General features: G+C 45.0%; 1 protein-coding gene across 4 annotated transcripts; it reads left to right on the top strand.

Annotated features, from left to right (window-relative positions):
• Positions 1 to 1,457: 1,457 nt before the first annotated feature.
• LOC147129250 (uncharacterized) lies at positions 1,458 to 7,928 on the top strand. Of its 4 annotated transcripts, none has more exons than XR_015082715.1 (13): positions 1,458 to 1,571; positions 1,661 to 1,801; positions 2,333 to 2,404; positions 2,639 to 2,704; positions 2,817 to 3,392; positions 3,474 to 4,376; positions 4,547 to 5,229; positions 5,316 to 5,384; positions 5,491 to 5,553; positions 5,639 to 5,701; positions 5,830 to 5,888; positions 6,028 to 7,520; positions 7,588 to 7,928. XR_015082715.1 is itself a non-coding variant. In XM_086017446.1 (13 exons), exons 7-13 carry the CDS (start codon positions 5,076 to 5,078, stop codon positions 7,425 to 7,427), a joined length of 720 nt encoding a protein of 239 aa, XP_085873572.1. In that variant the 5' UTR covers positions 1,458 to 1,571; positions 1,661 to 1,801; positions 2,333 to 2,404; positions 2,639 to 2,704; positions 2,817 to 3,392; positions 3,474 to 4,376; positions 4,547 to 5,075; the 3' UTR covers positions 7,428 to 7,928. The 4 variants fall into 4 exon arrangements, 1 of the variants encoding a protein (XP_085873572.1); XR_015082714.1 differs by having other exon boundaries at positions 4,547 to 5,384; positions 5,827 to 5,888; positions 6,028 to 6,147; positions 7,041 to 7,520; XR_015082713.1 differs by having other exon boundaries at positions 4,547 to 5,384; positions 5,827 to 5,888; positions 6,028 to 7,162; positions 7,319 to 7,520.
• The last annotated feature ends 1,963 nt before the right edge of the window (positions 7,929 to 9,891 follow it).

Raw genomic sequence — 9,891 nt, 5'->3', positions numbered from 1 at the left:
CCTGAGTATGTGCTGTGGGTGAGAAAAAACACATGAAATAAAACATTACTCAAATGTTGTTTTTCGGTAAACCACTCACAATTAACAAGACATGAAGTGGTTTTCATACCGTTCTGAATTTAACTTTAGAGCAATAAGCAATACATGCTACAGGGGAACTGGATAAAATGAGCCACTTGAAGAGGTAGTGTACACTACATAGTATCAGAAATCATTGTGGGTCGTTTACAACTCTCATACAATAGTACTCACCAAGTATAGCATCAAGTTTTGAATCCATCCAACTTCGTTGTCCAAAGGGCACTCCGTGATTTGTTTTGGGTAATTTTGTTGATCCTCCGAAGTCATACAAGAAATCTTGCCAACCTCCACAGCCCTATCTTTAAAATACAGATAAATGGCAAAAGCTATGGTCTTATCTTAATGCTTATAAAAGGGAAACCGAGACGACACGAAGCAAAGTATCCGTTTGAACCTAGACGGCTTTTTCTTTTGATTCAAGTAAGCTTTGGCGTCAAGTTTTAAATCTGCTACTCTCGCCTCCCATTGGTTACGTGGCAGCGCCTGCTGATAATGTCACGCTGTAATCGTATATTTCTGTCATTTATTTCTTTTCCGTTATGTTTTTTAAACCATGGTTCTTGTGGTATGTTCTGAGTTACTAAAAATAAATAAATAAATAAATATGGATAACTAAAATAAAGTGCGGCACGGTGATCGACTGGTTAGCACGTCCGCCTCACAGTTCAGAGGTCGTGGATTCGATCCTGGCTCCGGCCTCCCTGTGTGGAGCTTGCATGTTCTCCCCGTGCCTGCGTGGGTTTCCTCCGGGTACTCCGGTTTCCAAAAACATGCATGGTAAGTTGATTGGACTGTCTAAATTGCCCCTAGGTGTGATTGTGAGTGCGGATGTTTAGGCAGGGTGTCCCCTGCCTACTGCCCAAAGACAGCTGGGATAGGCTCCAGCACGCCCGCGACCCTTGTGAGGATAAGCGGTATGGATAATGAATGAATGAATGAATGAATGAATAAAATAAAGTGCATTATTGCCACATTAGTGAAGTCACTTCAGTTTATGTCTGAAACGTGCGCACGCATGCATGTACATATTTTCGCTTATAAAAATTGAAAATCAAAAAAAAATGTGACTTTATAATATGCAATGACCAAAAGAGACACGCACTCGGTTTTATTTATTTATTTTATTTCTACCTTAGAAAATTGAATATAGCACGGGACATACATGAAAAAACGGGGGGCAACGGCCTGCCCTCTCCGGCAGCCAACATTATTATTTTTGGATTCACGGAAGTTGTCCCGACAGCATTTCTCGTACTGACCAGAAGCAACGATTTCCATTCCACAGTGAGCCAAGCAGTCATCATGACGCGTCACCAGGTGGCGCTAGTGTGCAAAGTGCCGATCAACAACCAGACGAAGAAGGCTGGCTTCCATTGGTGCACGTGACGTAAGGCCTGCCGGTGATTTGGAACAGGTGTGCAGAACGGCATTCGTCGAGTGCAGCGCACAGGTGCGGCAAGATGGCAATCGACCATTTGGCGTTTTCTCGGGTAAGTGAGCACACGAGGATTTCCTCGGCCGTTTCTCACAATGCGATTTAGTTTGATGCAGGATTTGCAAACTTCGTTTGAACAAGCAGAAACAAAAGATTGGCTTGGATTGGTGCACGTGCCGTTAGGCCTGCTGGTGATTTGGAACAGGTGTGCAGAAGGGGAATCGTCGCGTGCAGTGCACAGGTGCGGCAAGATGGCGACCGCCCGCCCGCTTGGCGTTTTCTCAGGTGAGCGAGCGCACGAGCAAATGTTTGTAATTTTTTGCCGATGAAATTTTGTTTGTTGAAGGATTTGCGCACTTGAGGCACGCAACAGCGTTTGAGCACAGCAATCTCAATTCACTTCCCTTCGCTTGATTTAGCACATTGTCCTCTTTGTTTGTTTTGCTATGATTTCAAATTATTTTGGTTTGTTTTAATGCTGGCCAGCTTTTTTTTTCTTTTTGTTTGTTTCATTGTTGTCAGTGACAATACCTTCGTACTCGGCAATTGAACTGTAATGGTTCTTTGTTTAACTAATTGTTTGGGGGTTTTATTGAATGTGGTGCATTTTCTTTCAGGTGGTATGAATGTTTTGCAAACTTGTGATTGTGGTTTTGTGTACCCTTTCACGCCAATTGTCACGAATTTTCATTTAAACCCTTTCCGCTCCAAATGGTCAAAAATCCCGACTGTATTCTTCCGCTGCCGGTTTAAAAAAAACAAAACAAAAAATGAAACCTTTTTACAAGCATTAATTTCTCCGGTTTCCTGTCGGAGGGGACACTTCATCCGATTTGGACGGCAAAGCTAACCTCATGCCATGCTGTAATTTTGGACTGCAAACCTGAGGTAAGTTGTGCTAAAATGAAAACATGAATGGTCTTAATGTGTACCTGTGCTAATGACAAGTATCTTGCAATACATTTCACGGATTCGGTTAGATGCTAATTCACTGTGGTCAACCGCAATGTATTTTCGGCAGCAAACATGTATTTTCTTTCGAAACTGTACTCTACTGTAGCTAGTATCTGTCATTATTACAACATTCGCATGTTCAGATATAAACGTAATTTCTGTTGATAGTTTGCAGATCTAAATATGAAGGCAGAGCTCCTTCAATACAAAGTAAGCAGGTGGACCTCAGACCAGGTAAAAATAATTGTCTAAAGTTTCAGCTTGTTTGACATTTATGGATGGAACTGTGTACAAGTTGATTCCATCTTGTGTAAACTGATTTCTCCTTTTTTTTTTTTGGTCTTAGTCCAATTGGAAGGGTACAGGCTGTCCAAATGTGCAAACTTCATCGATGCCTCAACAGAAACTGTTTTGTGAGCAGAAGTGACATGTTCACTGTCTACACTGAAACGTTGCTCCAGCTGAGCGGGAGGAAAAGCTTTTTTCTTTTTCCTTCAAACATATGTAAGCGTCGAGGAGCTAATGTACAGTGTGGTGGTTTCAGGGTGCACTCAGTCATAGTGATCAACACTAAAACTTTTATCTTTTTTGTACGTTTACTGTGAACATGCAAGTTGAGTTTGCTCTCAAACCTGTAATTGTTGTACTGTACCCTGCGTTTTCTTGTGGGTTATGTTGCAAGCTGGCGTTGGAGTGGGATGAGCGAGAGGCACCGAGATCCACCGAGATCCACCAGACGAGGGTGAGAAAACCAAAGACACAAATGACATGCGTGCAAAATATATATTTCGTTTGCAGTGTGAAGAAGCTGCTTGGGACGGGATACACCAAAGACAACGAGAGCAGTGTGAAGACCCGAAATGCACAAAAGCAGCTTTGTAGGGTCAAAAAGGAGCCTGATGAATGGAAAAGCTGGACCGAGGTAACAAAGCACATGGCAATTTGATAAGCGAGGGGCACAACTACAATGTTTTCGTGTTTTTTTTTTTTTTTTTGGTTGCAGGGCCCGGGTGAAGAAGAGGAGCAGTTCCACAAATGAAGCATCAAGCGGCACACATGCGTATGATCTGTTCAAGGGCCGCCTGTAAATGTAAAACAGGAGGGGGCGGAGTAGTGAGCTTTGTGGTTTGCCTTGGTTGCGCGTAGGTTGGAAGCATTGTTGCTGTTGCCGGTTGATCGATCTTAGAAAGGTCTGATGGACAATGTTTTTGAGTTGATGGTTGGACACGTGTCTGAAAGGTTTAGTGCTCTTTGGCAATGAATCTTGGAGTTGGTCAGCTGGTTGTTTGGCTTGTCTGGATCCAGAGCAGCTTTTTGTTGTTTGAGGAGGTCGATTGGAAAGCTGGCTTGTACAAGTCTGAAAAAGGTTACGTGCATCACTAAATATGAAAGTGTGTTTCAGGGTCGGGGAGGTGAGCGGAAACGAGAGGCACTGGACCCAGGGTAAGGAGCACCTCGACAAATGAAGTGACCGTACATAATATTTGTTTTCTTCCTTTTGGCGAACGAGCCAGATGGTTCAAAAGTCAGGTAAGGAAAGCCGACAAATGCCATTCAATCAGACAAGTGTCGGGCTTAGCAATGTGGCCCAAACATGCCCGTTTTTGGCCCAACAGCAGGCCATTGTACTCGCCGTCCGACTGTCCAGCTGAGTCGCGGCTAAGCCCCAGTCGCCACCTCCGACTGCTGGAGCGCCTTCGTCTCGCCCGATGGGCCGTCAGCCGACTCAAACCTTCAGCAGATCTTCGGCTGTGCGAGTCATGTCTTGTTTTGCTTCATATTTTTCCCTTTCAGTCATGTTTCCCCCCCGCCCCCTTGTTGATGACTTGAGGGGCAGCAGTGGAGTGGGACGGACCGAGAGGCAGCAAGAATGGCCGGACGAGGGAAGTCATGCGCACACAATGAAGTGAGCAGCACGCAACTAATAGCAGGTTATGCATTTGGCAGGGTGGGACAAAAGGACGCGCGAGTGAGGGTAACAGGCTAAGTCGACGCTCCAATCAAATAAGCAAGTGACATACAACTAATCTGCTAATTAGTTTTATTTCTGACGCTTTTGCTGTGTGGATTCTGCAGCCGTAACCGGGACAAAATCTGAGGTGGACCACTTCCCCGAGAGGCGTCCCTCTGGACTCTTGTGCGTCGACAGAACCATCAACCCTAACACCCACCCACCCACCCAGCGAGCGAGCGAGCCATGTCCGGAGGAAAAATGGCTTCCCTGAAGGCGTCTGACTGTCATGTTGAATTCTTGTGAAATGCTGTTTGAGTTGACATTGTGTCAACTGTTGCCGCCTGCGCTCACTTCACGAGGTGGTGGTGGTGTCACGAACCTTGGTCCACCGTGGGTTTGCTTGAAGGGCTCCACGAATGCACTTGACTTGTCGTTGCAGGATGAAGAAGCTCGGGACGGAGCCCACCACGTCCGGTGGATGCACATAAAAGTGCAAATGTGTGGTATTATCATGGCAATGAGCAAAAGTGTCATGTTGTGCGTTGGTGCTTCTGGAAGAGGAGCTGGATGGAAGGAAAAGCCCGGCCAAGAAGTGGCTGGCACAAAACAAATCTGTTTTTTGTTTTGTGCGGCAGATGAGTCTGATGGGACATGAGGCCAGTGAACAAGTACCTACGAATTGTGGTCCAAAAGTCATGGGTCCCACCTGTCCTGCTTGTACAACCTCATTCCCCTCTTTATTCACTTCCTGCACGTTGTGGGATGGGCAGAGAGGCCGGCACCAGGCAGCATCCGACAGACGAGGGCAAGCCACAAAGGAGACGTTGCAATCAAAGACGCAATTGCCGCTCCCCGTTTGGTTCTGATGCTTTTGCTGTCTGGATTCTGCAGCGAGTGTCTGGGACAAGAGCCGAGCTGAAGCGTTTCCTCTCAGGAAATGGAGTCTCGTTTTGTATTGAGGTAACATCGTAGAATACCACATTGTGTGAAATGCTGCCCACTTGGCAGCCTGGCCATACTGGAAGGGGATTGGTCCCTCACTACAAATGCGCTGGACTTGTTGCAGGGTGGAGAAGGAGCCAGATGGGTCAAAAGTCAGCTTGATGTGTCCGCCTCGCATTGGCCAGAGGTGAGCCTGCAGTTGACATGAACCTTCATAAGAATTTTGCCATGATTTGTTGTATGATTCATATTCCCCCCCCTTCTGCTTAAAGCTGATTCCTCAGCAGCAGTGGAGTGGGATTGTGCAAAGGACCACCACTCAAGCAGCCAATCAGGTGACAAACGCACACCTGCTTGTACTGACTGTTTTGCAGGATGAACAATGAGCCGGATGGGGCTAACCCACAATGAAATGAGCTTGGTACGTCTAACTACAGTATATCCTCTGTTGCTGTTGCAGCAGCAGGGTCCAGAAGCCGCTTGGTACGAGAGTCACCTGAGAGAACCACAACAGGGTCAGAAGTATGTCAAAATCAAAGTGACAGTTACAAAAGTAAAACTGTTTGTGTGCTTGTTTAGCAACTTTGGAAGAGGAGCTGGATGCAGGGCAAATATAGAATCAAGTGGCACTCAATGTCCCCCTCCCCCTCTCTCTTCGCAGGGCTCAGAAGGGCATCGGTGTGATGAAAAACAGGAACGAAAGCTTCAAGATGAACTGCTCCCCAACGAGAGGTGCAGACGCTACGGTGCTCGGAGGGCAAAGCGTCAACAAGAGGGAGAGGTTTTTTTTTTTTCCTTCTACTTTGTGTGTGTGGGTTTGTCGTCTCTCATTCACTAACTCACTGGGTGTGCACTGACTAACATTGACAGCATTTTGTACTGAGCTGTGTGTCAAGGCAACAATGATTTGTTGGAGTAACTTGTTTTCTAAAATATTGTTTTGACATGTTTGTATTTTCTTTTGTCTGAAGCGACATGTAAAGCTTTTTAATTTTTTTTTTATATATATATCTTCTGAAAGTGCTTTTGTACTTGAATTAAAATTGAGAAATGGATGAACCACTTGGGATGAGCATCCCATTTTAGAGGGGTCTAACAGTGTCGTGTCAATTGATCTTTTTGTCTGTCTGTCCTTTTATCAATGCAGTCTGGTTTTGGCTCAGTCAGGTGACTGCGTTTCGACTGACCCTCAACCCTGTTTGCCAATTGAGCTAAAGTCAGTAAATGAGTTAGGAGCAATGAAATGTAAAATCTGGGATGGTAACTATTGCATGTTTTGTTGAATGTTGTGACACCACCTTTTGTTACGTATGTGACATGTTGATATATGAGCATTTCATAGCACCGCTAACAATACAGTGACACGGTCATACCAGAATCTTCTTTGCTAGTAGGCAGTCACTGAATACGTTTGGAATGCTCAAATAAAAATAGCATCAACTATTTGTGTAAAAGCAATTCATAGAAAACATGTTGCCAAGCAACTGCCTCCCAATCTTTTCACCTCAACCTCAGGTCCACACCCCCCCCCCGTGTATAGAAAAAAAAAAAAAAACGACCATGTAAAGTAAGGCTTTTGAGTAAACTGTGTAGTAAGGTGTTTTGGGGGTGGAAAAAAACGACCATATACAAATCAAGTGACGTGCACACAACTATTTGGGTTTGTTTTTGCAGTTGTGCATGGTGAAGGAGCCAGATGGGTCAAAAGTCAGTCGGATGTGTCCGCCTCGCATTGTCCCAATCGGCCATCGGAGAGCCTGCAGTCGACATAACATTTTTGGCCATGACAAGTTGTCGTTAAGTATGATTCAAATTCTCCCCCTTCTGCATTAGACTGTTACTCAGCAGCAGTGGAGTGGGATGGTGCAAAGGACCACCAGTTGGGAGTACTCACCACTCAAGCAGCCAGTCAGGTGACAAACGCACACCTGCTTGTACTGACTGTTTTGCAGGATGAACAATGAGCCGGATGGGGCTAACCCGCAATGAAATGAGTTTGTGACGTCCAGCTACAGTATAGCCTCTGTTGCTGTTGCAGCAGCAGGGTGCAGAAGCGGCTAGGTACGAGAGCCACCTGGGAGAACCACGACAGGGTCAGAAGTATGTGTCAAAATCAAAGTGACTGTCCCAAAAGTAAAACGCATTGCTCTTGAGGTGAGTATCAAAGTCGTACACGTTAACATGGATGTCGAGGCCTGTCACGAGTCTTTCATCTTTGTAGAGTCCCCCAACGAGATGTGCAGACGCTACGGTGCTCGGAGGGCAAAGCGGCAACAACAGGGAGTATGTTTTTCTTCTTCCCCTTGGTGTGTTTGTCTCCTTTCTGTCACTAACTCACTGGGTGTGCACTGACTAACACTAACAGCATTTTGTACTGAGCCGTGTGTCAAGGCAACAATGATTTGTTGGAGTAACTTGTTCTCTGAAATACTGTTTTGACATGTTTGTATTTTCTTTTGTCTGAAGCGGCAAGCTTCCTTTTTGTATTAAATGAATGAATTAAAATTGTGAATTGGATAAACCCCTTGAGATGAGCCATCTCATTTTAAAGGGGTCTAATAATGTCGTGTCAATCGATCTTTTTTGTCTGTCTGTTGTCTGTCATCCTTTTATCAACGCAGTCTGGTGACTGCGTTTCCACTGACCCTCAACCCTGTTTGCCAATTGAGCTAAAGTCACTAAATGAGTTAGGAGCGATGAAATGCCAAATCTGGGATGGTAATTATTGCATGTTTCGTTCAACGTTGTGGCACCTGTGACCTTTGTTAGCGCTCGTTACGTACGTGACATGTTGATATTTGAGCATTTCATATCACCGCTAACATTACAAAGTGACACGGTCATACCCGAATCTTCTTTGCTAGTTGGCAGTCACTGAATATGTTTGGACTGCTCAAAAGAGCATCAACTGTTTGTGTAAAAGCAATTCATAGAAAACACATTGTCAAGCATCTGCCTCCCAATCTTTTCACCCCAACCACATGTCCGCAACCCCTCGTGTATAGAAAAAAAAAAAAAAAAATCTGACCATGTAAAGTAAGGCGTTTGGGGTGGGGGAGAGACCATGTGGAGGAAGGAGTTTTTTTGGGGGGAAAAAAGACCATGTATAGTAAGGTGTGTATTTGTGAAAAAAAAGACTACCATGTACAGTAAGGGTATAGTAAGGTGTTTTTTTGTGTGTAAAAATAGGGGGAAAGGGTAGTAAGGCAATTTTTTCATAAGGCCATTTTTTTGTGAAAAACGAGGTAAGGGTATATAGTAAGGTGTTTTTATTTTGAAAAATGGGGTAAGGATATATAGTAAGGTGTATTTTTTTCTTGCAAAAAATGAGGTAGGGGTATAGTAAGGTGGTTTTTTTTAATATACACCAAAAAGTAAACACTCGTTACGTGAGTGTATACACCAATGCATTGTACTTACGCCTGTGGTTTGGTTTACTCGCATACAATGCACAGACCTATGTGGGGCTTGAACCCACAACCTCTGATTCACAAACCATGTCACTTGCCTCTGAGCCGGCTGGGACCTGAAGGTCATTGTGTCTCCTCGTCGATATATCTTCAACAACCTGCCTTCCAGACCGTAAGAAGAGGACCAAAGGATTTTCTGCTCCAGCCCTGCAGTGGTTGAAGGAAGAGTGTTGCAGAATGTGGATCCTGACGACTTTTTAAAATATGACCATACATCAGTGTATATGCAAAGAGCTTAAAAATTAGAACAAACTCATACACTATGGAATCCTAACCCTGTTAACATTATGAACACATACTGCACAGTGAAGAGAATGACACTGTTAGGGTAGGTTGTGTACATTGCACAGTTATTTGGTTAGGGTTAGTTGCATACATTTGCACAGTTATTTGGTTAGGGTTAGTTGCATACATCACATGGAAACACATGATATGACATTGTGGGGTTTGAACCCTGGATCTCAGGTGGACAAACCCAACATCTTCCCTCTCAGCCAGCTCGTACCTGAGAGTGAAAGCCTTTCGTTGTCCATATATCTTTACCAATGGGGCACGTGTCAGCTTGGAAAAGACAAAAGGGCAGGTGGCGCTGTCACCTTCACTCCTCCCGTGGCATGGTGGTCCGTAATGCGATTGGAGACCTAAAGTACCGGGATTCGAATCCAGACATGTCCCTTACAAAAGCTAGCTCAGGCTGGGCAGACTCGGCTGGTGAGGCAGGACAGGAGCACGTAGCTGTTTTCAGCTAGGAAAAGTGAATGGCACAACCAAGCTTTGAACCAGAGTACTCAGGTGTACAAAGCCATGAGTCTAACCTCTCAGCCAGCTGAGAATCCTAAACCTTAGCTGTTCCTTGTCCATGTATCTTTAATGGGACCTTAGTCGGCTTGAAAAAGACAAAAGCGCAGGTGGCGCTGTCACCTTCACTCCTCCCGTGGCCTGGTGGTCAGTAATGCAGGTTGGAGACCTAACGTACCTGGGTTCGAATCCAGACACATACCTTACAAAAGCTAGCTCAGGCTAGGCAGGCCGGACAGGAGAGTGTGAGTTAAGAC

Source organism: Filicampus tigris, chromosome 19, assembly GCF_054856515.1.
Source record: "Filicampus tigris isolate MCC_2025a chromosome 19, RoL_Ftig_1.0, whole genome shotgun sequence".
NCBI classification, from domain to species: Eukaryota; Metazoa; Chordata; class Actinopteri; order Syngnathiformes; family Syngnathidae; genus Filicampus; species Filicampus tigris.
Note: the sequence above shows the minus strand (reverse complement) of the source record. Positions and strands in the feature narration are given on the sequence as shown.

Excerpts from the sequence above, each read along its gene's own strand:
- LOC147129250 (XM_086017446.1), top strand. The coding sequence starts at position 5,076 with ATGAGGCCAGTGAACAAGTACCTACGAATTGTGGTCCAAAAGTCATGG. Across the intron at positions 5,554-5,638 it reads CCGCCTCGCATTGGCCAGAG|CTGATTCCTCAGCAGCAGTG; the intron begins GTGAGCCTGCAG and ends TTCTGCTTAAAG. Across the intron at positions 5,889-6,027 it reads GAACCACAACAGGGTCAGAA|GGCTCAGAAGGGCATCGGTG; the intron begins GTATGTCAAAAT and ends CTCTCTTCGCAG.